Source organism: Lepidochelys kempii, chromosome 1, assembly GCF_965140285.1.
Source record: "Lepidochelys kempii isolate rLepKem1 chromosome 1, rLepKem1.hap1, whole genome shotgun sequence".
In the NCBI taxonomy this organism is placed as follows: Eukaryota; Metazoa; Chordata; order Testudines; family Cheloniidae; genus Lepidochelys; species Lepidochelys kempii.
This window is the reverse complement of record NC_136380.1, coordinates 241,297,288-241,323,506: the sequence shown is the minus strand read 5'-3', so window position 1 is coordinate 241,323,506 and position 26,219 is coordinate 241,297,288. Positions and strand designations below refer to the sequence as shown.

Below are 26,219 nucleotides of genomic sequence, written 5' to 3'. Positions count from 1 at the left end.
AGCCTGTGGTCTGTGGACCAGCAGACTGTCTAAGGGATCTGCGAAAGGTTGTTGTTACCATAGAACAGTATTTTTCAACCTGTGGTCTACGGATCCCTGGTGGTCCACAGACTAAGGTTTCCAAAGGGGTCCATGTCTCCACTTGAATTTTTTTAGGGGTCCGCAAATGAAAAAGTTTGAGGACCACTGCACTAGTGGAGGGCATGGTTGCATGCACTTGTGCAGGCCTTATGTCATCCAGCAGTGAGCCATGGTGGACATAAACACCAGCCACTCTAATACATTACCACAGGGGATGGAAATAAGCTTAAGAAACCTCTTTGATTTGACTGACAGGTACCTGCATGGACCAAAGCTGGTTACAGGTTTCCATGTGGACGCCCTCCGCTCCCAGTGTTCTTGATGTCCACTCTGATGTTTTCCATGATGAGGGAAAACGGCTTCCTGTGCTGCGGATAGAGTGGAAGCTGGCTACTGATGGTAAGCCATCACTTAACATAGACATGGAAGGGAAGGTCCTTAGAGAAATTATGGAATCTCTGAAAGAGAGTGATTGGATGGTAGTATTTGCGGTCATTCACTGGTCCAGCTGTGGAAGTCGAGCTTTGAGATGGGTTTTGGACAGCTTGTCTACTGGGTCAGAGGACATGAAGTGAGTAAATGTTAGTGCAGTTCTCCCTCCCTTATTACTTAGTCTTCAACAGAGATCAAATGGTGTTGTTAGAATGGAAGGGCAGCAGTTAATGTGGAAAAAATAAAGCACAACAGTGGTGCTTAACTTTACCAAGCTGAGGGTGGGCTCCCAGTGCAGTCGGTGTCTGATAAAGACCTGCAGTCCAAAGCCCTAAACTGGGATCATGATAGTCTGTTTTTTTAATCAAGTTTATATTTCATAGATGATACTTTGAAAATCTCAACTACAGTATTGAGTGAGGTTTACTCCAAACTGATCCTGAATGTGCAGATGGATCTTACAAACTAGGTTTACAAATGTGCACAGACTGATGGCAAGAGGAACTAGCTAGAAAACATTCTGTTTACTAGAAGCTGAGAATTGTTTAAGGGTTGAAGGGCTCATAATAGTAAAAAGACATGTCTACAAAACCAGAAGTTGGGGAAGGCCCAATGGAAAGGAGAAGTGAGGGAAGGAGTAGACTTATATTTACTCTGCCTGGACAGACTCCTAACGTGTAGTATTCATAGCTTTATATTCCTTCTTGTACTATGAATAGTACAGGTTAGGAGTCTGTCCAGGCAGAATAAATATAAGTCACTTGTGTGCAGCTGTCTTGAATCCCATGCAAGTTTCTTCCATTTGGAAAATCAAATCCAGTTCTTGTAATCCAGACTTCCTACATATATGTGTGTCTTGGTTCTCACCAGATGCTCTGTAGCTGCGCACCTTGTGAAATTCATGCCAGTGACAATAAGGGTTAGTGTGTGGGACCATTTCAGGTTTTGCCCTCCAGCTTTCTCCCTTCACTCTTCAAGCATATTTGATTTTCACAGACTTGGGAAATCCCCTTTGCACACACTAGTCAGCCTAAACTGACTGTTGCTGGAGTCAGGGTGAACAATACTGGGTGTCTGCTGAGTCAAGTGGTGCACTCCAAAGTTGTCTGAGCACTGGTCCAAACACATTTTTGTACCACTATAACTACATCAGTTTATCATAGGGGTAGCCCTGTTAGTCTGTAGCCACAAAAATAAAACAAATGCCTTTTTTTACATCAGTTTAGAAACAGATATAGTTAGAGGGTCGTACTGTTTTAGTTTGGATTCAGGTATAAATCTGCTGACATTAGTATAACTTATTTCTATACATTTACATATCTATACATTTACAGAAATAAGCTATTCTAATACAAGTACCTTTTATAACTGTGTCCCTACTAGAGGGTGGTACTGCTTTAACTATGCTTATTTCTAAAATGATAGTTATAATGGTACAAAAACTGTGTAGACCCACCCTGAGATGCAAGGCTGGAGGACATGGGGGAGCTGATTATAGCACTGAGATACTCTGAGGTGAAGTTAGAGGGTTGGATTTATCTACTAGACGTACTTTCTGCTCCCTGTTCATGCAGCACAAGTGCATTTTGCATTATGAATAAAACGGAACTTCTCAGCCTCTGATATCATGACCCCACATTCACCTACTTGCAGCTAGTCTCCTTAAGATCCCACTCCAGAATCTTTCGTGCCAGTTCCCATGGCACTTCATTTAAGTGCCCCACAAACTGACGCAGCAGTTATGAGCTGCTCTTGTCATGTGAAGGTAGCTGACAGCAAGGGATTTAGTAAATCTGCTTTATCAGATGGGATAGAGTGAATGGGAGTGGACTTGTGACCTATCCCGGGCATGCTGGCAATCTCTGGGGCTGGGGTGAGGTAAAATCTTTAGATTTGGAATTGCTAGAACAAGACTTTAACCTCTCCCCTTCACTATCCCTCCCACCAGCAAGCATTCAGTATCTCCAGGGAGTGGAGCTGGCTGTGCTACAAGTGAATAATAATCGACAAATCTGTGCCCAGTTTGACTTTCAGAACAGCCTGTTACTTCAGGTCCGTCCGGATGGAGGCCGGGTGAGTAAAGAGGGCTCCGACAAATGGTTTTCTAACCCACAGCTTTGTTTCCTGTCCACTCAGTCAAATAGCAAAGCTGCCTGTGAATAGCACAGAATGCTTAAACAGGAAGGATGGCCTTGTGATTAAGGCAGTGAACTTAGGACTCGGGAAGCCTGGATTCAGTTTCCAGCTCTGCCCTCGGGCAAATCATGTATTCAGTGCCTCAGTTCCCTATCTGTAAAACGGGGACAATGTCGGTGCTCGCTTTTCCCACACTTCTGTACTTTGGATTGTACCTGCCCTCCTGGGCAACTGGGACTATGCCAGTGCAGACTAGCCCTTAGTAATACAATACTAAAGTGCTGCTGCGGCAGCCCTTTAACTGCCTTGTGTGGTTGCGGTGCAGCGCTGGGAGTGAGCTCTCCCGGCGCTCTAAAAATCCCACCTGCACGAGGGGCGTAGCTCCCAGCGCAGCTCCCAGCACTGGGGCACTGTCTACACTGGTGCTTTACAGCGCTGAAACTTGCTGCGCTCGGGGAGTGTTTTTTCACATCCCTGAGCGAGAAAGTTACAGTGCTGTAAATTGCCAGTGTAGATAAGCCCTATGTATGTGTACACTGTCTAGCAGAGTGGAGCTTCTGGATGCTACTGTAATACAAATAATCTTAGCAATCATTGCTTCATCTATGGTAGTCATGGCATTTATAGCATAATTTTAATTCACTCTTTCCTTATGCCCCAAATCCTCTTTTTTCTTTTTTTTCTTTTTTACCACACCGTGGAAGAAAGCTCTGGGATAAGAGGGATCAAAGTCTTTCCCCACCCCTTATCATTCATTAAGGTCTTTATTCAGAGAGAAGCTGAGTACCCACAATTTCTACTGAGGATAATAGTATTTACAGGTGCACAGTACCTCTTAAGATCACTAAGCACACTGTGGAGAAAAACTCTGGCCTACAGGAGCATAGTGACTTTCCCCAGAATTTTGACATCTTCACTGATGTAAAGAGCATTGTGGGTAATGATATAGAAGTGAGAAACACCAAGTCAAAGCAATTAGCTATCCATATGAATATGTACACTTACAGAGCACTGCAGAATTTATTCTGGTTTGCACAATTTCACTCATACATACTGTATTGGTGGGTATAAATACTTTTTTCCCTTAACTTCCCCATTATTACTTAACCTCTCCTCAACCTGGAACATAACTGAAATCTGTCCAGACAATTAAGTGATTTCTGGGTTGTGATTCCCCCATTTCAGCCCAGAGTTTCCATATAGTGACTTAGACCTCCCCAAAAGTAACCACACCCTTCCCATTCTGAACAGGCACATGGAGATGGGGCCAGGGGAATTCTGGACAGGTTTAATTAGCTTGGAGTCCATTTCTCACCCTAGTTGCCAAAAAAGATGAAGAATGGGGGGACAGAACAGGATCAGTTATTAATTTCAGTGTCTTGACAGATCAGTTGTCTGATAAAGACCCTATCCTCATCCTCTGTTTCAGTGGAACTTCACTTTCAACCGCTTTGAGGTGGAGCCTGGCCAGATGTATCAAGTGACTGTCCATCATCTGCCCAAACTGGGCACCAGTGGAGACCACAACTGCAAATCCACATCTTACACGGTGCCTGGTAGGGGGTCCTCTAATGCCTTTTATTAAGCCTTCAGATGGAAACATTGGTTTGCCAGTACTGAGAACAGGCTCATTTCCAGGCCAGACCAGATCAAACAAACTGGAATATGACTCATGAACAAGCATAGTTAGGGAGCCAGATTGCTGATAGAATTGTCAGACCTGCTCTCTTCTCCTACTGCAAAAAGTAAACGTTCAGTCCACGCTTTCACAGTGCTACTGTGGTTCCTCCACAAAGTACGTACACCAGGTCCTGTGCTGCAGCACACTATACCCTTCACATTCAGGCTTTCAGAAGCCTATATAGTTAGTGTCACAGACCCCAGAAATATAAGGCTCTGCTTGGAGAGTAGAGTGCAGAGAATAAACTTTCACTCTAGATAACAGTGGCTGCTGTGGAGGGAGACGTGCACAAGTCATTATGTGTTCCATGAAAAGCTGGGCTGAAATTCTTTGGTCTGGTTCCTGGATTCTGCAGGGTTCCAGTGTGGTAAACTGGAAATTCTGAAGCAGTTTCAGATAAAGTGTTTTAAAAATTGAGATTCAGAATTAAATATGAAAAATAATGGCCAATACAGTAGCCAATCTGGGCAACCGTGTGGATTCTGGAGTAAATGCATTTGTTGGGTGTTTCTGCTAAAATGCTCAGCAGTGAAATAAGTGAAGTGACCCCTGTTGAGGTGAATGAGGCAGTTCACACCTGTGAGCTAATCTTTCAGGCTCTCTACAAACTAGAAACAGCACTGCATGCGTTTCACTTTGTCAGTTATCTTCATAACCATGAGGGCTAAAAACATAAGCCAAAGTTTTCAAACCAGAGTGCCTACAATTAGGCTTCTAAAGTCATATTTAGGGGAAGATTGTCAAAGGCAAAATTGGAGATAGGCAGTCAACTCCTGGTGGCTCAGTAGGGTTAGTTAGGTACCTAACATCCCTTTGTGCCTTTGAAAATTTCCCCCTAAAAAGATTTTTCACAGGAACTCCACTGACTACACTGGCCACTTTATTTAGGCTCCTAAAATTTGATTTAGGAGCTTAATTTAGGCACGTAGGCTTGAAAATTTGCCCATAATTTATTTTAATAGGAGTTTAAATTCTGAACGCAGTTCTGCTGCAAAGGATGAATTTGGTAGCAAATCTGCAGGTGTGAAATCACGAAACTCACAGGACCCTGAGTGTGCAGTTGGGAAAGCAGGGTAGGCTCTAGGTTTTCAGATTTATGCTGGACTCTTACCAGTTGGAAATGGTGCCTCCTACTTCTGTCTTCCTTTGTTCCCATAAATCTTCTATTTTGAGGTGGAACTGAGCAGCAGAGCTCCCTGTTGATTGGGGCTTGGCTTATGATTTGTGGGACCCCAAACTGCAAATGAAAGTCAAGAGGTTCAGGTTATGAGGAGCTTTCCCTCTGCTGAAGGATAGAGTGGGCAGTGAGTTCTTCCTTCCTCTCCTTCCCCCCACCCCTCCAGAAGAAGATGAGACTGGGTTGAGAGTTGTAGAGCCCAAATAGTCAGTTGGCTCGTATATGTTTGAGGCTGGGCCAGCCTGCTTGTTGATCTTCTACAAACTCAACAATCCAAACTGCCAAGTCAAGCTCAGAGAGAAACAAGGTAACTGCAGAAGAACATCAGTCAACAAGACTATTCCAGCGAATGGAACCCCAGGATGAACTCACTGGAGATGATGGCAGGACATCTTTGGTGGAGGGGAGGGATCTGTGGCTGTGAACCTCTCTACTTCCCGAGATCAGTATGAAATCATAACTCACCTCTTTAGAGCTTAGTACACACCTCCCTCTTTGCACTCACCTTCCCTCAGCAAAGGCTACAGAATAGTCCTTTGCCACCAGAAAGCTTTGTCCTGGAATGGTCCATAAAAGCATGACCTGAGTAGAGAAGATGGTCCACACTTGGACAGCAGTGATGTACTGCTTTTAATTATTGTGTTTAGTGACTAATTACTTTGGTGATGGCTGCACTGAAACAAAGGGCTCCACCCTTCTAAAGCAGACTAAAAATTATCTGACTTCTAATGAGAAAATGTGTATTCAACATTCTGAATTTAAGTGTAACATTTCTGTACAAAGACCTAACAGACTGTCTTTTTGCTGCAGATTGCAGGGACCCTGTGATGAAAAGAACCATGCCATGTATGCGGACAGGTAAAGCGGGTCTGTCTCAGTCTGTCAGAGCTGTGGGAGTTGAGAGGTGGCCCGTTTTGAGTGCTTCTGAAAGTTTTTGTAATTCTGGGATATTTTATACTACTTCCAGGCAGCCTGTGGGAGCCCAGTATTGATGGCAAAAGTCTAGATGACAGTTCTCTGTTGGTGAGTTTTAACCCAGGGATGGAGTCAGCTCAATACCGGATCCATGTGACCAGTTTCCCAGATGAGGAAAAGCAATGTAAGGAGACCACACATGATATTTATGAGGTAACCATCTTTCCTCTCACATTTCTGCTGACACAAACCAAAACTGAAACCCCTTTTCCACATTCGCTCAACAATCAGCATGAACCCCAATCCAGGGAGAGTTCATGAATACAACTGAGCAGTTATTTCCTAAGAGCTATTTTTGTGAATTTATTTTGAATTTGCTTGGGGAATTTTACTCCTAGGGGTCTGCGGAGTGAAGGAGCAAGTTTCAGAGAAGAGCTACAAGAAAAATTAAAGGATTAGAAAATATGCCTTATATTGAGGGACTCAAGTAGCTCAACCTGTTCAGTTTAGCAAAAGAGATTGCGGGGTGATTTGATCAGTCTAGAATAGGGGTCTCAAACACGCAGCCCATGGAGTTATTTGCTGCAGCCCACCAAGCTCCCTGCGCCCCCCCCCGCTGAGTTACTTCCTGCAGCTGCCAAGCTCCCCTCACCTGCCCCCCCCCTCCCACCAGCGCGCTGTGTCCCCACTCCTCTACCTACCTCCAGGTGCTTCCCACTGCCAAATAGCTGTTTGGCAGCGCTTAGCGCTTTACAGGGGAGCCACATGCTCAGGGGAGGAGGCGGAGAAGAGGCAGGGCAGGGGCGGGGATTTGGGGAAGGGGTTGAAATAGGGCCTGGGAGGGGGCGGAGTTGGGGTGGGGACTTTGGGGAAGGGGTTGGAATAGGGGTGGGGAAGGGGTGGGAAGAACCGGGGCAGGGCCTCATGGAAGGAGTGGGGTGGGGGCAGGGGCAGCGGTTGGGGGGTGTCAGTGATGTAACCCTTGGGCCAATGTCCTAGTCCTTATGTGTCCTTCGTGGTCATTTGAGTTTGAGATCCCTGGTCTAGAAGTACCAATATGGGGAATAAAAGAATAACAGGGCTCTTCAGTCTAGCAGACAAAGATCCAATGGTTGGAAGTTGAGACTAGACAAATGCAAACTAGAAATAAGTTCCACACTTTTAACAATGAGGGTAATTAACCACTGGAACAATTTACCAAGGGTTGTGGTGGATTCTCCATCACTGGCAGTTATTTACATCAAGGTTGTATGTTTTTTCTAACAGATATGCTTTAGTTCAAATTGGAATTAATTCAGAGAAGTTCTGTTGCCTTTTACACAGAAGGGGAGACTAGATGATCAGTAGACCCTTCTGGCCTTATAATCTATGAAGTTTGACTCTCAAAAGAAGAACCCCAAATATCAGTGTTGGGGTCTGCCTATCCTGGAGAACTTGTGGGGGAAAAAACTCCTGAAAATTGATACTATTTCCCATCCCCATGGCAAGGATGTAGCTAACAATTGTGTATGAATAGACGGGCCAATCTGTCCCATTCCTTCCATTCCCAGGATCCTTCTTACTCTCTGTGTATTGATGCATATTAGGATCAATAATGTGGCATGTACAGCTAAAGATAACTGGCAGAGGTATAAGGCCCAACTTAGAAACAAAAAGGCCCTGCCAATTGTCATAAGTAGGGCTCCGTGTCTGTCACAGAGGTCGCGGAAGTCACGGATTCCATGACTTCCTGTGACCTCCGTGACTTCTGCAGCAGCCGGTGTAGCTGACCCTCAGGACGCCCAACCACCTGGGCCCAGAGCCAGCTGCTCAGGCAGCCCTGGGGACAGCCACACCGGCTGCTGCTAGAACGGCTCTGCAGCCAGCCCCTTGGGCAGTCTCACAGCCAGCCACACCAGCCGCTGTTCTGGCAGCCCCAGGCAACTGGGCCCAGGAACCACCTGAGCAGCTGCCAGTGCGGTGGACCCTGGAGTTTCCTCCCACTCTGGCGGCAGGCCCCCAGGGGCTCTCTACCTCTTGGCAGGGGCCAGAGCCATAGCAGGCCCCTGGCTTTTCCCCCACAGCGTCCCCTGCTCCAAGATTCAGTCAAGTGTATTTTTAGTAAAAGTCATGGACAGGGACAGGTCACAAGCAAAAAACAAAAAAAATCATAGCCCCATGGTCTGTCCATGACTTCTACTAAAAATACTTTATGATTGAATCTTAGCCTTAGTCATAAGAAATATTGTCCCGAGGATATCAGTTGTATTCCGTAGTCCATAGATGTCAATCACTTGACTGTTCTAATGACCCAAGTAGCAGTGCAAAGACCACTGTATTGAGTTTGAACTAAACAAAAGTTTGCACATTAAATGTTTAATCTTTGCTTATTAAATAACCTTAGTAAACACATTAAGATTGTTTAGTACGACCTTCACTTCGGAAGTCTCTGACTTAGGTGCTTAACCATGCAGTCTTAAGACCAGAGCTGGCAAAACTTTTTGACTAAACAAATTTTAGTAAAAAATGAGAACTTGGAGATACCAAAACATTTTGCAAATTTGTGTCAATTTTGAATTGTTTCAGGTTTAAAAAAAAACCAGAAGTCCAAAAAATCAAAACATTTTGTTTTGACGCTTTCTAAACAAAATGCTTTAATTTTTTGTTCAAAATGAGTTTATTTTGAAATGTCCTTTAATTTTATTTTAAAATAAACATTAAAAATGCTCAAATCAAAATAGAATGTTTTGTTTGACTTGAAACCATTTTTTTCAGAATTGCCAGCGAACCAAAATGTCTGTGTTCCCATCTCTACTTAATACATGTATTCAGTTAAGAGAGTATTATAACTAAGGCTAAGATTTTGTCACAGATCTATTTGGTAATAAAGATATTATGGGCAATAAAGAAAAATTCATGGAACCCCATGACCTGTACCTGACTTCTGCTAAAAATATCCATGATAAAATGGGAAGGAGCTGGACAGACGCCAGGTGGCTGTGAATTCCAGAGCGGCCCCCACTCCACCTGCTGCCAGAGAGCTGCAGGGGTCCCTCCCTGCCAACAGCAGCTGGGAGCTTGGGGGCACTCTCTTCCTCAGGTGGCAGGGGTATCTCATAGCTCCCTGCTGCTGTGGGAGGCTGCAGGACCTTGCAGCTCCCAGCCGACGGTGCTGAAGTCACAGAGGTCTTTGGAAGTTACAGATTCTGTGACCTCCGTGACTAAATCGTAGCCTTAATTATAACATGTATGTCCCACTGCTTGTTGCTGTGGGACCCTCACTATATTATTATTCTGTAGGGCTGCTATCAGCTCCTATTAAAGTCTATTATAAACTCTCCCTGTGCCTATCACCATAAGCTCTTGTGACCCACATACTCCCACTGTTCTCATCCTCATTTTCCCTCCCTTCTTCAGATCTTTATGCCATTTTCTTCTGCCTTCCCTTGTAATCCTTTTGTCTGTTATTCTCTGCAGAGTGGACAGCAGAACCGTGTGAATGTCACTGTCAAAATCGAGAAAAACTTAAAAGCCTGTTGCAGATACAAAATACAGGTAGGATCTCAATTCTTTTCACTCAAGGGAGAGAGGGGAAACAGTGAACAATCTCTGAATATTCGGTTGTTTGTACAACATGGAGCTCTGTCCATGACTAATCCCCAGGAAAAATTATGTATACTTCTGAAAGAATATCATACACATAAATTAATTCTCTATTGACAGTGGTTCGTCCTTACATCATTTTCACAATACTAATCACTCCTGAGAGAGACTCGGACTGACATAGCTGTAGGAACCCCTAATGGCCAGTTCCTGTCTGTGTATATGGAGTAGTCCCAGAATCCTTAATCCTTTAACATCTTGGAGAGAAAATTGGATTGTAATCTTTGTCTCGAAATTTGCAATGGGGGACAGGGTAAAGCAAGTTATTGTTACATCCAGTACTGTTTTCTGATTTCCTGATTTGTTTCAACTCCAGATTCAACCATTCTTTACCATTTGTGGCACCGACTGTCTGAGACATTCTGCTGTCATCCCGTGTCCCTCAGTTGCTCCAAGTGAGGACTCCTTTCCTCTACATTAGATTTACATTATTTTATTGGTGATAGCTGAGCCTTGATCTAACTTTCTGATCTATGTTTGATTCCTTTGCAGCTACATATCCTGCAGGTAAGACAATAACTCATTCCTATTAAAATCTTCCTTTGTGGTTATTTTCCTCTATATGTAATACAGATAATAAACTAACTTTGCTTGCATGTGAGACAGTACATGCAAGGTGTGGGATTATTCTAAGTAGTCACCCTGCCTCACACAGGCTTTAGGTATGTTCACTCCAGAATGCAGAAATCTAACAGAGCTGCCTTATTTTGTATTAAAAGAGAAAGCTCGTATATGATATATACACTGTGCATCTTTTCTACTTGTTTAGAAGTGTGTCACTTAAAAGAAAAGCAATGGGTGGGCAGGGGAGCATGACTGACTTTCTGTTTTGCTTGGCAGTTTGAATTTAAGCAGTAAAAGGTGCGTGTGACATACGAGGGCACAATGCAGACTAGTTAGCAGCTGTGTCATCCCTGACCAGCAACACTGGGTGCCTTACAATGCCTTGATGAAGTAGGTCACAGTCTTCCAGCACACAAGCCACACTGAGTGTCTGTGTGTAACTGCAGCCTACCAGCCACACTTGGGTTACACTCTGCCTCTCACTAGACTTGGTTATTCTACATGGTGACCCCAGCACACACTCCAGTCTTAGGTTTTCCCCCCAGAAATGTATGTCCTGTACAGCCCAGGCCTCTCCTGGACATTAGTTATATTTAAAGTCCCTTATCTCTTTAAAAGTAATAATTTGCACACAACTTGCCACCCCAAATGGAGTTTTCCAGACAATTCAATTAAAACACACTGCATTAGATAAAACACTAAAACAAGTTTATTCACTACAAAGAGATTTTAAATGAGCACAAGTAATGAGGCATAAAAGTCAAAATGTTTATAAGAAAAATAAAGACAAAATGCAACTGATGCCTAATTTAACAAACTATGTTAGATTCAAAGCAAAGTTTTCTCACTACATGCATTCAGCAGTCTTACTGACCAAACTTCTTGGGTCAGGACCTCTTCTTCCAGAATCTAGTAAATGCTTTCTTTGTTGCTTCAGGTGCTGGGAATGGGCAGGAGACATGTTTGTCCTTCCTTTTTATAGTTTCAGTCCCCCTCTTGAAAAACATTTCCAGCTGGATACCAGGAGACAAAAGGTGTATGGGAAAGGATGTTTCATGCTGCTTTTTCCTCACCTGCTGGAGATTCTTTTGTTTCCCTTCCTGCTTGATGACTGTTTGCAGCTTAAATGCATATTAAGCAAAGCACACATTCCTTTGTTCAAGACAGACCTATTTGCCAACTTCTGCCTGGAGCATGTGGTGTTAACACCACACAATGGAATCTTATAAAATCACATAGACTGTTGCCACATATGATTTATCAGGACAATACTGATCAGCAAACTATGAATTTTCACATGATACCTTACTAAACATGCCTTGTACAAAAATTATTAGTCATGTGTAGGGTGTGGACATGGGTACATTCTGTCACAGCTTGTCATATATTTTTATATATATGTGTACAGTTTGGTTTGTTTTTTCTAGTGTTTAAAACCCTCTTATCAGGTAGTGATAGCTCAAGCAGCTAAACGGAATCTTTCCCAAATTTCCAAAAGAATTTGCCTCTGGGCTGAACAAACACGAGACATTTCATCCCAAAATAGTTTTAAAAAAAACAAAAGAGCGAGAGAAAGTTAAGCATCTGAAAACAGGAGTTTAAGCGTTCTCAGCCATAACTGCTGTGTTGCTACTTTGGTGCTACAAGGAGGAATTAATGGGTTCCTGCTTCCTGCTACTTCCCAGTACTCTTGGGGACAGGATGCCGCTGTTCAGCTGACTTCTGGTGTTCAGTGCAGCATTCTGTTGCTGGGTGAGCCTCCTTGGCCATGTAAATTTGTCTTATTCTGCTCTTCTTGTGCCTCAGATGATCCGATTATGTGGCTATACTGGTGTATCACTGGCATCTGCATTTTACTGGTGGGATCAGTCATAGCCGGTGCTATTTGCATGACCCGAAGAAAAGTAGGTAAGGATGATGTCAGCTGCGGAGTGAGACTCAGACACGCTTGTGATGCTCTTTCATTTCTCTTCATTTACTTCCCTGAATCCTTGTGTGATGCTCTGCCATCAGGGAACTGCCAGTATTAACTTTTCCTTCAGCCTGGGTCCCAGGGCTCATGTAGCATCCTAATGCAAAGCAACGCAAACTTTTTCCAGACACCCAGTTAACTGAAAGTCTCTTATGTCTCCTGGGGTTCCACTCTTGGCGAATCTAACACCAAAGAAATGGGGCTTCACTGTTCCATTCTGTGTATTTTCTGTGTTCCCATAGGACTGAAGCTAAGTTTCTACAGATCTGCTTCTCCAGTTCTGTGAAATGTGAGAGCCCTGCAGAACTGAAACTTCCTATTTAGCCAAACTACTGATGATACTAGATCTCGAGGTGTCTGTAGAAACAAGTTCTGCTGAAATATTTTGCATTTATGTAGCACTTCATCAGAGTAGTTTACAAAGAGAGAGTGAGGCACAAAGATTGTGACTTGTCCAACGTGACACACTGAGCAAGTGGCAGAGCTGGGACTAGAACCCAGGTTTTCTGGCAATTGTCACAATGATATAACACAACTCTCTGTGATGATCATTTTTGTCTGAGCTGGTTTGGCAAATATGTTCTTCTCTAGGCAGACAATTTGATGGGTCAGAGAGGAGAAGAGGATTGACTTTAGGTGCAGCTCCTCTCCTCTCTAGGGGAGAGATGCAGTGAGGCAGACTGCGTAGCTGGCTATCGAAGAGACTTTGGGAGTGGAGTCCTTAATCTTCACACACTGATTTTCACTAGGTTTGCTATCAGAGATCCCCCACTGTAAGGTGTTTGCTTTCTGGTCTTTGAAGGGCACAATCTAAAAACATAATTTAAATTTCTTTAGATTTGACCATGTATTTTTTTTCTTTCAGGCCACCAGCATAGGAAATACAGCAGCCATGGTAAGAGATACTTTCAATGCTGTAGGACAGGGGTTGGCAACCTTTCAGAAGTGGTGGGCTGAGTCTTCATTTATTCACTTTAATTTAAGGTTTTGCGTGCCAGTAATACATTTTAACGTTTTTAGAAGGCCTGTTTCTGTAAGTCTATAATATATAACTAAACTATTGTATGTAAAGTAAATAAGATTTTTTAAATGTTTAAGAAACTTCATTTAAAGTGTAGAGCCCCCTGGACCAGTGGGCAGGACCCGGGCAGCGTGAGTGCCGCTGAAAATCAGCTCGCGTGCCATAGCTTGCCTACTCCTGCTGTAGAAGAATCCTTCATGCTGCACATTCTAGGAACCTGCCTTAACTGCCCTTTGGAGTCCATACTAGGATTAATTTGCTATTGATGTTTCTTGATACCAAAATATTGCTCTGCAGCTTTAAAGCTGTTCTCTTTAACCAAAAGGGACTTATGGGGCACTAGTGGCCTTGGACAGAGAACAACCCAGGTGTGAAGCTTTTGCCTTCCCCCAGGGGGCTGCTGCTTTATCTAATGAAATCCTTTAGAAACTATGGATCTGCACATGAAATGAGAATGGGCTGTGACTGCGTTTGTCCATCTGTGTGTCCTAAAGCTAAGCTTGATTTTTTTTTATTTTTTTTTTTGCTTGAGGTAGAACATCAGGAGAGGGAGGAGGGGCCATGTCAAAGGGCCATCTCTCTGGCTTTATGGAGGTTGGATCTTGCCATGTGGTATTGTTACTGCTTCAGCAAATGTTATTGGAATGAACAATTGTACTTTTTCACCTTTTTTCAGAGCTGTTACCTCCACAGCTGACTCCACCATCCCTGAGGCCCCGGAAGGTTTGGATTGTGTACTCTGCTGACCACCCACTCTATGTAGATGTGGTGCTGAAGTTTGCCCAGTTCTTGATCACAGTCTGTGGTACTGAGGTAGTCCTGGATTTGCTGGAAAAGCATCAGATTTCAGAGATTGGGGCCTTACCCTGGCTTACTCGACAGAAAAAGGAAATGGAAGAACTATCTTCAAAGATCATCATTTTGTGTTCTCGGGGCACCCGGGCCAAATGGCAGGCTATGCTTGGGAAGGAGGGAACAGCTGTGTGTCTCAAGCAAGATCAATGGCAGCCTACTGGAGACATGTTCACGCCAGCCTTGAATTTGATCCTGCCAGACTTCAAGAAGCCGGCTTGTTTTGGCATGTATATAATTTGCTATTTTGAGGGCATCAGTGAGGATAAGGATATTCCTGACCCATTCAATGTCACATCCAAGTACCAGCTGATGGACAGGTTTGAGGACATTTATTTCCTGATCCAGGATATGGAGAAGTTCGAACCAGGGCGGATCCATCAAATCCGGGAGATCACTGCTGAAAACTACGCTGAAAATTCCAATGGCTGGAAGTTGAAGGAGGCAGTACAGACATTCCAGGAATGGCAGACAAAGCACCCTGATTGGTTTGAGAGAGAGACCACATGCTCAGAAGATGAGGAGGACCTGCAGTCTCTGGATAGGGAAATACCAGAGGAATTAATGCTGGGTAATGAACAGGTAATTATGAAACAGCAGCTGCATGTTCAAGAGCCTGATCCCAATGGCTGTTGCACAGTTATCCTCCATGTGAATGAAGATGAGGGTGAAAGTTTTAAACTGCAGCCTCAGCTTAATCCCCAAGGGGATCCAACTTTCCAGACCCTGATGATTCCCATGGATGAGGCACCTCCAGTTCAGATGGTGGAACCAATTTCTGTTACAGGAGGTAAAAATGCAACTAGTCATCAGGTGCTGACCAACATGGATTGGATGGAAGGAATCCCTCTGCTGGAGACTAGTGTTCCAATGAGGAACAGCATCATCCTTCATGATGATTTTGATGTCCCATCATCAGACAACCAGAGATCTGCAAACCACCTCCCAAATGAAGTGAGGCAGCAGCTGGAGGGGTTAATGTTCTCTCTTTACCAGCAAAGTGTCATTCCTTCTGAGCCATCTCTCTGTCAAGAGGATGCTGAAGAGCAGCAGCAGCAGCAGGTGGTTTTCAATAACCCATGCAAAGATCAGAGACAGTCAGTGCAATCAGACCAGGGCTACATCTCCAGATGTTCCCCTTTGCCTCCTGATGATCTGGTGGTGGAAGAGGAAGAGGAGGACCAAGAACAGGAAAACAAGATGCCCCCTCAGTATCTCTCTCCAGAGGTCTTGGACAGTCTAAAGAGCCTCCAACAAAAGCTGCTTTTCCAGGAAATTCAGCAGAAATCAGTCTGGGAGCACATGGGTGAGATGGACACACGTCGTTCTGCAGAGGACTCTTAGACTCTCTGTCCAGGACCATCCCATTTGAAAAATGGGGCTGCAGGGTGGTAGTGTGTATAATTTCAGCACTCTTCTTCGAGCAGTCTCCTCATCCTTGTAAAACAAGTGTCATAGGTTCTAATCAGTAGGAAATCTCTCACTGATGCATATTACCCGGAGGCAGACTTGCCAAGTGCATACAGTATGGTCCACCTACCTATACCTTAGAGCACAACTGTTACCTCCCAATCTGTCTCTGATTGGAGGAAGATGACAGCAATGTTAGTCCCCTGCATGTGCTGTGGAGGAATTGGTACTAAATCTGTTACTCCATAAGAAATCTACTGTGTGTAGAATCCACTGTGAACTAATTACAGGCAAATTATTGTGGTCTATCAGGCTGCATCTCTCAGGATGCCTGTCACACCATCATTCCAGCTTATTGTAGAGGACTAAAGTCACAGTTATGGAGGAGAGGGTAAAGACTCTGATTCTGATATCGGAGTTTATTAGCTAAGCTTTATTGTAAATGCTGTAGTAAGTAATTTATGCCTCAGATCACAACCAGTGATGACTAGGGCCCTACCAAATTCACTGTCCATTATGGTCAATTTCACAGCCATAGGATTTGAAGATTGGTAAATTTCACATTTTCAGATGTTTAAATCTGAAATTTCACAGTGTTGTAACTGTGGGGGTCCCGACCCAAAAGGGGCTTGGGGGGAAGTGGGGAGGGGGCTCTGTTGCAAACCTGTAGTAGGGGAGATCATGGGATTGTCACCCTCACTTCTGTGCTGCCTTCAGAGCTGGACTGTCCGTCCTCTGCCCAGTCAGAGGTAGGAGCCCTCTTTGCTGGGGTGCTCCCAACAGCACACGGCAGATCGGACACAACTCCATAAGCCTCCTCCAGCTGAGACTTGTGGACATAACTCCACAAGTCTCCTCCCCACCCCTCGCCCCAGAGCAGCTGTGCAGGAGGAGATGGACATGTCCTGTTCCTCCCCTGCCCAGCTGGAGCGAAGAGCCCCCTTTGCTGGGGCGCTCCTAGGAACAAGGGAACATCGGATTTCACGGGGAAGGGCGGATTTCATGGTCCGTGACATGATTTTCACAGACGTGAAATTGATAGGGTCCTAGTGATGACAGATCCCAGTAGACCCACCTGGGTGCTGGGATTTTCTAATGTATTACACACGTTGGCATCGCCATACCTGCCTGGCCATTAAGCAGTGTAGCAGGATGCTGAGCAGTAATTGGGATGAACGTTTTTAAGTGGGTAGTTTTATCTCTTTGGTACTTTCCCCTCAACCCATGATGAGTGGAAGGCACTTGAAAAGCAGCGACACCAAAAGAAACGTAAGCTTGGTGGTCAGAAAATGGACTAGGAGCTTGCAGTACAATTACAGCGGGAAAAAGAATGGGGTTTAGGGCTGCATACGGTCTTCACCGCATAGATCCGGAAGGAAATGGGTTTTTTTTGGTGCACTGATAGTACCAGCCAGGATATTGTGTTCGTTTCTGGGCATCTCAATATCAGGAAGATTTTCAAATTGGAGAGATGGTGAGAAAAGCAATAAACACAATTAAGGGTCTGAAAGACTGTTTGGAAGAAAAATGTGGTAGTAAACAGGGCTGTCAATCACATGTAATGCCTGTGATTAACTGAAAACAAAATTAACACGTTAAGCCCATAGCAGGGAAGCTGAAGAAGCCTCAGCCTGCAGCTCCATGGGCAACAGGGGAGGGATTAAAGAAGTCCCAGACTGCAGCTTCCCGGGCAGTTGGGGAGGGGTTGAAGAAATCCAAGCCCACAGCTTCCTAGGCAGCAAGAGGGCTGGAGCCCTGCACCCTGAGGGGGCATGGGCAGTGGGTTGCATAGGCGGGGGGAGGCTGTGCCTCCCCAAACAGCCAGGCATGGCCCTACCCTCTGCTTACCATTGCTCCCTGCATGCAGCTCCAGCCCCCAGTGCTCCGGCTGGGGCCGCCCACCTTCCCGCGCTCTGGGGCTGGAGGGAGGTGTGGCCACCCGTGCTCTGGCTCTGGGTGGGCTGGGGCCATGCTCCACCTGCCTTCCTGGCGCTCTGGGGTGGGGCTGTGGCCGCCCGCGCTGGTGGGCTAGCCTGGGGCAGGACTGGGCTGATGGCTGCGGGGGGGGGGGTAATGCTCAGCTCTGGCAGGAGGGCAAAAGGCAGGGGGGCCTCAGGCAGAAGGGGTGGGGCTGAGAGCTAGTCTTGCCCAGCCAGCGGTTCACGTGCTGCCCATGCAAGGGGGGCTGAAGCACCGAGCAGGACAGAAGCCCAGAGCCCCCAGCCCTGATCCTATATTTGAAAATATACTAAAACCCCAAAAATATTTACATAAATGACATTCTGATATTGTTTAATAGTGTGATTTTAAACTGCAGTTAATCTCAGTTAATGTTTTTAATCACTTGACAGCCCTGGTAGTAAGCATAGCTTGACCATACGTTGCCCAAGGGTGGGGAATATAACCAACAAGTGAAGGATGCTGGAGTGAAACCAATGTAAGATGATCCCTGGAGATGTAACTACTATTAACGTATATTTGAACAAAGGAAATTCAGTCTAAACATTGAGAAACATTTGCGAGTAGTGCAGACTGCGGAGTCATCTCCCACAAGTTGTGCTGGAAACTCCCTCAATTGAGAGATTTCAAAACTGGTTTTAACGAACTAGGAGAACACTGTGCAGCGAACAATCCAGCATTGTCCCTTGTGGGATGGGCTAGATGGTTTACTTTTCTAATTTATAAAGCTGGAGATTACCCCAGGCACTGTGGCAGCTTGTTTAACTCAGGCAACCAGGGAATGCCTTTTTGAGGAGTAAAAGCCCCCAACCCAAACTGCCTTTTTTCCCTCTCCCCTTTTGGGATCATACAAGACTGCTGCCTTTCCACCTTGCTAATTGCACATGTGTCGGACAACAAGATGTAATCTTAGGTCTTGCATCTACGTGAAGCATTTTTCCATTCCTGAGATGGCAAACTGATTTTCTTCAGCCTATGCTTATTATATCTGAACAACTTCAAGTATTTTCTTTTTATATGCTTTATACACTGGCTTTTCAAATAAAAGTTTTGAGTAGCTATTACTCCACATTGCCACTTCTGACTATGCAACCAATGCGACGATATATTTTTATAACTGATTGTATCTAGTTTTTTTCTAATTTTCTTTTTTAATTAAAGGAATAATATACTTTCAGAAGATTTACACTGAAATGATTAAAGGAGCTAGAATGTCCTCCCTTCATTTGATTTTCACCTATGCAGGACACTTCCCCCTAGAACTCAAACCAAAGCACTGAAGTATGAAATTGAGCCAGTCATGAAATGCTAAAATGTTTAGGAAAAGGGGTGCCACCTGGGAGGAAGGAGAGGGAGGGAAACCCCTCCTTGAAAGTTGCCTTCCTCACAAAAATACTTGCCTGCAGCAGTCAAAATCTGTCTGTGGGATTTGGTTGGCTGATTGTAGGACCATCAGCATCCTATACTGTCCATCTGTGCCTGTACAGCCACAAAGCAGCAAACAGAAAAATTCCTGCAAATAACCATGTTCAGGACCAGGAGCGATCTTCATTTTATGTTGTGTATAGGACCAAACGTGTGGGTTGGGGCTAAACAAATAAATAGTACTGAGCTCAACATGCTCTACAATCATTTATCCCTATGACTACTGAGGGGGGAAATAAGTGTTACTGCTCTTAGAGATGCGGAAAGTAAGGTGCCAGAGGTGCCTTTTTTAATGCTTTTGTTTCGTTGTAAGCCTGTGAAGATTTCACAATTACCTGTCTAGTTTTTGTTTGTTTTGGTAAGTCCTTTTCAAGTAATATCTTAATGTGCTGAGCTCAGAATAGAAGTGCTGCCTGAACTGGGTTCTTGACTTGCTTATACCCTTCTCAAGTAGTTGTCCTTTTGGCTTGAAATTTCTTATTTGTTTCTGAGTGAGGAAGTGAAGGTTGAAGAAAATCCATTGTTGCTTTTAAGTAATCAGGGAGGGCAAATAGTTTGAACATTTTAATGTAAACTGTTGGCATTTAGTTTGTGAACATGCCCTGCAATACCCAAATCACTACACTGATAAGAAACTCAAAGGGAAACACACACACTTGGTCACAAATGTCTAATTTTATTTTAAGAACAATCTCATTTATTAAAAAATACAAACTCAGATTGATGTTAGTGGGGATGCCAAGCCTCCTAGTGCCCCAGGCTATATGTTTTCTCTACTTTCATTTTTCCCTCTTAGGTCACCTCTTACTGTTTGCTAGCCTCTTAAATGAGTGGCCTGGACAGAACAACTCCTCTCCTAACCAGCTGAATTCTGGTGCAGGGGTAATTTGCACACTAGTGTATGACAGAGTGGATGCTTAGAGGCCTTTATCTTCATACGGCAGATTGTGGTTTAGCAAAATTATTCACTTAAGCCAATACTTAGAGTAGGGTGGCTAGATGTGGGCAAAGAAGGGGGTCTGCATATAAGGTGGGGTGGGAGCATAATTTTCAAATTGTGAATATACCCATTCAGCAGACCAAGGTGGGGAGGATTTAAAAAGAGGGGAGTTGCAGAAAGCTATGGCAGGCTTGTAAACAGAAAAGAAATTTAAGAGCTTTAATATTTAGGTCTTGTTTCATAAGTGGTAATACAGCTGCCAATTTTGACTTCAAGGCGCTTCCGTCAAGTCAGATATACTACCAAACCTGCATGTTAGCCAAACTGCTGCTAATTAGGTTGGCGGTGGGAGGAGATCAGGACACAATGGCAGGTACTATGAACAACTCCATATACTAAAGAGAATAAAACTTCTACAGAGCCATCTATAGCAATATATATATATATATATATTCTGGACCTCTTCAGTATGCTCAACTCTACTGTGAAGCAGAGAACAAATGTAACCTTAAGAGTTATGCACTGCTTATGAAATCTTGTCATGTTGATACTAGATTTAAAAAAACCTGTCAACTGACTAGTTAAATGTCCAATATGCCATTTTCACACCAGTGTCTGTTAGATGAGGGAAGGCACTTGCTATTGAAACAGCAGTTCCATTGCAATTGATATCTAAGGTGAAGTAGTATCAAAGTCAGGGTTATATTAACAATTCTGCTGTGACTTCTACTGTCTGAGCTGAATGAATATGTGCCAGTGACTCAGAGGGGCCAAATTCTTTGGGTTTTGTATGCAAGTTTAAGAACAGCAAAGTTTAGTTCTGGGTAAGGCAGCTTTTCTTCCACCTCTTTTTGGTAAGTTGGCCTACTCTACAACGTGGCTGTTTGACAACAGGGAGTGGAGTACTCTTAGTTTAGGGTACTGATTCATTATTGTTTGAATGGTATGTTGGTTTGTTCTTTGCGTATATTAGTTTTCTGTTTAATATTGCCTATTTTGTTGGGGGAGTCCCGACATGCATGCAGGCACACCTGCCAATTCTTCCTTTTGGCCAGGAAGCTAGCATCCCCTTGACATATCTCAGGTCACGGAGGAAAAGTCCACAGTACTTAGTTTTACAATCACAGTCACTCACAGCACCAAGATTGTCCAGACAAATAAAAAGTTACTGAAGAGAAGGCTATGGGCCAGAATTAACACCATTGCCCTTAACAAGCATTCTGTTCAGGGCTCAGATAAAAATAAAGCACTGGTGGGAAAATTAAGCCTAGTTCTTTGCAGCTACATCTCCCATTATCTGTTCTTCCCAAGCCAATTACCCCTAGCAGCTGCAGCTCTAACAGATGAGCACTTTAGACCTGCCCTTCCTGAGCCAGAGCTGGGGACTGCCATGGTGCTAGGGACAGAAGAGCCTAATGGCAACTACACAGTTCCACCCATGGGAAGCAAAGGGAAAAGTCCTCAGCCTGTAAACATTGTGTAATAGCAGTGCCTCAGCGAGCAGGACATCCACCCTGCTCTGAGAGCAGGGAGGTAGTGGCAGAAGTTCTGGTGCTAGGGCCATGACTTCCACTGAAGCCCAAGGGTCGAAGGGAGGAATGTATGTACACGTATGGGGAAAGTCCCAAGGGCGGTGTATAGGTCTGGCACAGGCTTTGGATAGTGGTTGTTCCCTCTTCTAACTGGGCAGGACAGGGAATTCTAACCCTTCTTCCATGAGTGCAGTCCTATCAAAGAGCAGCTCTGAGGAGGAAAAGTTACCCTTCAAATCCTGGCTGGTCTTACTTCAGTTCCCCTGGTTCCAGAGGCAGCTACAGATAGGTAACAGGTCTTGCCCTAAACTGGGCCAAACTGGTTCATGGAACTTTAAAAATTAAGGACAGCTGCATTTCAACAAGACCAAGTGCTTTACAATTGACCCCTCTACCCTCGCACACATGGAGAACAGTGTTGTGATATGGTAGGTTGCACCAAAGTGTGTGAGATACACCCTAGGACCCTTTCACAGGGGGCTCATTGTAGCACTTCACTTTCCATGTCTGGACATTAAATGAAGTGCAGCACCTAGCCCAATCCAAGGAGCACCAAGGTTCCCCTGCTGGGGTAGAGGGAAACAGTTCACAGGCTTCATCCTCAGCTCTAGGGGTAGAGTGTCCATGTACCTACAGCTAGTCTTCCCAGCCTGTCTAATCTCAATGGAGGGAGCCCTTACTGTCCACATAAGAAATAAACACTGATCCTTAAAACATGCATATCCACAGAAAAACAAGACCCCCCAACACACAAATGCTGCTTGAACAAGCAGGCGACCCTGTTCTCACCGGAAATAAACATCTCAATCTGGAGGGGCTTTAGGACCTGAGTCATGTCCGTTTCAGACTCACTTGTCTCTTTAGCACATAAAGTCAGCACAAGATGCAACAAGATTCAAGCACAGAGGTAGACATTTTCAACAAGGGGAAGGGTGGTTCCCAGGATGGCTCCCCTTGAAATTTGCTGGTCACCACCCTAGTCAGAGAAACTCCCCCAATTGGGGGTTCCAAGTCTCTTCCTCATTTCACCTCAGTGGGTGGAAAACAGAGGTGGTACCTTTGCAGGATACAACCTTAAAAGCAAACCTCCTCTTTGTGGTCACGTGCATGCAAGGAGGTCTCATCACCACTTAGTCTCTGCTAAAGTCTCCCATCATGATCATCAGGAGCTGTCAAAACAATCCACTGGTCTCCATTGCTTAGGTGCTGAGGAATAATGAAGAAACAATGAAACCCACGTTGCCACTGAAGGACATGATGCAAACATGATATAGCACACAAAGGAGGAAATAGACACCACAAAAGGTGTAGAGGCTTGCAAGGACAAGCGTACTTTCCTGGGAAAAGCTTCTGCGTTATTCCCCAGAGATAGGAAGTATGCTCTCTGGGTAGACTCCACTGATGGATTTGTTCAGGGAAAAGGGAAAGAGAAATGAGTGTTAAACTAAAAAAACCAGTGTCCCTCCCCTGCTCTTAATTGCAATGTCAGTGATATGGGGACCCTGAGCAGCAGGCAGAGCAGTTCTGCCAGGGAGATGAATCACTTCCCCTAGTGTAATGGCAGTATTGCTCGGTGACTTTCAGCTGCATGGGGAGCAGCTTTGTCGGCCAGGAGCAAAGGACTGGTACGGAAAAGCTGACCAGTTTAGTAGTAGGTAGATAAGGCAGGGGATGGTTGGGGAACCTCCCTCTACCCTGTGATCTCTGGGAGGTGGGTATCCCCCTCTTTATTCCCCAGTCCCCATAGGCAGTAGTGTTAGGAGGCCTCTCAGAGACAGGGGAACAGTAAAGAGATCAGCTCCCAAGGCTGGGGAGGAGGCAGAGGCGTGTGGATCTCCCTTGTCTGTGCAAGGAGGTTGAGTTCATGAGGGCAGCCGGGGGACAGGTTTAGCTGCGTAATTTCCCTCTCTCCTCCATTCTGGAAAGTCGAGCTTTCGTAGAATATCAGGGTTGGAAGGGACCTCAGGAGGTCATCTAGTCCAACCCCCTGCTCAAAGCAGGACCAATCCCCAATTTTTGCTCCAGATCCCTAAATGGCCCCCTCAAGGATTGACCTCACAACCCTGGGTTTAGCAGGCCAATGCTCAAAGAGCTCCCAAGATTAGGAAAGGGGTAGAGTTTAGGGGGCAAGGATAGGTATGGGGGGAAACCTTTCCCCGCAACAGGATGTGGCCAGCCCATAATACTGGTACAGAAACAAGGAGGTTGGTAGTAAGTGCAGAGGTCAGTGCTGGTTATGTAGAAGAGAGGGCTCGGGGTACGGGTATGCAGGGCAAGGGATGGAGTTAGGGTCTGGTAAGATTAAGCCCTCTATCCATCCCTATTGCTTAGGGTCAGGTGTGAGTAGATGGCAAAGTGGGGTCGGAGGGGGCAGGTGAATAGAGGGGTGGGATGAGGGGGCAGGGTTCCTGGGTGGGGGGCTAGTGGAGGGGCAGGGCTACTGGGGGCAGGGTTCCTGGCCGGGGAGGGCAGAGGGGGTCGGGTTCCTGGCCGGGGGCGCCGCAGGAGTCGGAGGGCCATACCGCCTCCCCGCCCCGGTTCAGTTCTGGGCGCCGACCGCCAGGGTGTTGACGTAGCCGTGGGGCCCCACGTCGTTCTCGGAGATGCAGTGGCTGAGCTGGGCGACGCCGGGCCCCGGGCCAGGGGCCGCGCTGTACTTGGCGCCCCCGGCGGCGGGGCGGAGCAGGCAGCAGGTCTCCATGGCCTCGAGGCCGCGGCAGGCCAGGAAGAAGAGGTTCTTGAGCATGAAGACGGAGAGCGGCTGCTGGTAGCGCAGCAGCAGGAGGCAGCGCAGGGCGAGCAGCGGCGCGTCCAGCAGCCCGGCGGGCAGCAGCAGGTGCAGGGCCAGGCGGGCGGCGCCGGGCGGCCGGGCGGCGCTGAGCTCGTAGAGCCAGAGCACGGGCGAGGCCAGGCAGAGGAAGTAGACGGCGATGAGCAGGTAGCGCAGCGGGCCGGGCAGCGGGGCCGGGCGGCCGGGCTGCAGCACCAGCTCCAGCAGGGTGAAGCTGTCCAGCAGGTCGAGGCAGGTGGCCAGGAAGGCGGCGGCGGCGCGGTGCTGGGGTGGGGGCTGGGCCGGCAGCAGCAGCTGGCCGGCGCCGTCGGGGCCGATGGCCCGCAGCAGGCAGTAGAGCAGCGGGGCGGAGAGCGCCAGGGTGACGCGGAAGCCGGTGATGCCCAGCGGCAGGCGCAGCTCGATCAGCTCCAGGATGGAGGTGCCCAGGATCAGCGCCGCCTTGGGGGTGAAGGCGATGGAGTAGATCAGCCAGGCCAGGTGCGCGTAGGCGAAGTCCCCGCCCCGCAGGGGGCCCCCAGCCCGGCCCGCGCCCCGGCCGCCGTGCGGGGGGTGCAGCAGCAGCGGGTGCAGCGGCGGGGGCGGAGGGTGACCCGGCGGGGGGCGCTCCCGGCGCCGGGCCCGGCTGTTGCGGCAGAAGAAGATGCCCCAGCCGGCCGCCAGCACCAGGTCGGTGGCGATCCAGCTGCACCAGTAGAGGTCGGTGACGGCGATCAGGTAAAGGTCCAGCAGCGCGCCCTGCCCCAGCAGCAGCACCAGGGACAGCGCCTTGTAGCCCCAGCGCGACCCGCCGGAGCCCCCGCCCGGCCACAGCAGCCCTCCGGCGGTGGCCGCCGCCGCCCCCCCGGCCGGGCCCGCGCCCCCGTACAGCTCCCCCGCCGTCATGCTGCAGCCCGAGCTGCTGCTGCTGGAGGCCGGGGAGGAGGCGGCGGGGGCCGGCGCGGCCGGGGCCGGCACCAGGGGTTTGCTGATGCTCTCCTCCTCCTCCTCGCCCCCGCTGCTGCTGCTGCTGCTGCGGGCCCGGGCCGAGCCCGAGCTGGAGCCCGACACGCGCCGGCTGCGGCCGCCCAGGAAGAGGGGCTGCAGGTCGGCGGCGGGGTGAGCAGGGGGCGGCGGCGGCTGGAAGGAGCCGGAGGAGGAGGAGGAGGAGGAGGAGGAACCCGAGCGCTGGTTGGAGACAGCTCGGTGCATTGTCCTCCCCGGCCCCAGAGCGAGGGGCCCGGGCCCCGGCCGCGCCCAGCCCCGGCCGGCGGCACCGAGGGTTGGGGACAGCGGCTGGCGGGGGCCAGCGAGAGCGGAGACCCGGCCTGGATCCGCCGCAGTCCCGGAGCGGCTCCACGGGCGAGAAGCGGACTCCGGAGAACGCGGCGGCGGCGGCGGCTCCACGCGCGAGAGAGGCGGGGAGCTGCCAGGGGGCACGCGGGGGGCGGGGAGAGGTGGAACGAGGAGACTCCCCGAGTGAGTGGCGGGGAAGCTGAAGCAAGACTGAGCCGTCTCCGGCAGCTCGGGGGGGTGGGCTGGCGCGGAGAGAGGCTGTGCAGCCGGGAGGCTGGGCCCGGGCCCCCCGGAGCAGAAGTGTGTGCTGAGGCCAGGGTCAGTGCCTGAGCCCCCGGGGAGAGGAACCCCCCCACCGGGCTTGCTAGGACCACAAACGCTGCACATTTCTCCCCTTGGTCCAAGGCGGGCAAC

At 47.3% G+C, this 26,219-nt stretch overlaps 3 protein-coding genes across 4 annotated transcripts in view; 1 reads left to right on the top strand and 2 right to left on the bottom strand.

Annotated features, from left to right (window-relative positions):
• IL17RA (interleukin 17 receptor A) overlaps positions 1-19,047 on the top strand; it is a 44,402-nt gene extending 25,355 nt beyond the window's left edge. The window contains exons 3-13 of one of the 2 annotated variants that reach the window (XM_073320061.2): positions 337-480; positions 2,462-2,586; positions 4,079-4,205; positions 6,318-6,365; positions 6,475-6,635; positions 9,879-9,956; positions 10,381-10,459; positions 10,557-10,571; positions 12,435-12,536; positions 13,466-13,495; positions 14,298-19,047. In XM_073320061.2, coding sequence (XP_073176162.1) covers positions 337-480; positions 2,462-2,586; positions 4,079-4,205; positions 6,318-6,365; positions 6,475-6,635; positions 9,879-9,956; positions 10,381-10,459; positions 10,557-10,571; positions 12,435-12,536; positions 13,466-13,495; positions 14,298-15,817 — 2,429 coding nt within the window. In that variant the 3' untranslated portion in view covers positions 15,818-19,047. The remainder of the gene's footprint in view (positions 1-336; positions 481-2,461; positions 2,587-4,078; positions 4,206-6,317; positions 6,366-6,474; positions 6,636-9,878; positions 9,957-10,380; positions 10,460-10,556; positions 10,572-12,434; positions 12,537-13,465; positions 13,496-14,297) is intronic. The other variant, XM_073320070.2, reaches the window with a different exon arrangement.
• Positions 1-26,219, bottom strand: part of BID (BH3 interacting domain death agonist) — a 536,402-nt gene that overhangs the window by 91,958 nt on the left and 418,225 nt on the right. The gene's annotated exons all lie outside the window — the stretch shown is intronic.
• On the bottom strand, positions 24,273-25,784 carry TMEM121B (transmembrane protein 121B). The gene has a single exon (XM_073320123.2). It carries the CDS (start codon positions 25,719-25,721, stop codon positions 24,279-24,281), a length of 1,443 nt encoding a protein of 480 aa, XP_073176224.2. The 5' UTR covers positions 25,722-25,784; the 3' UTR covers positions 24,273-24,278.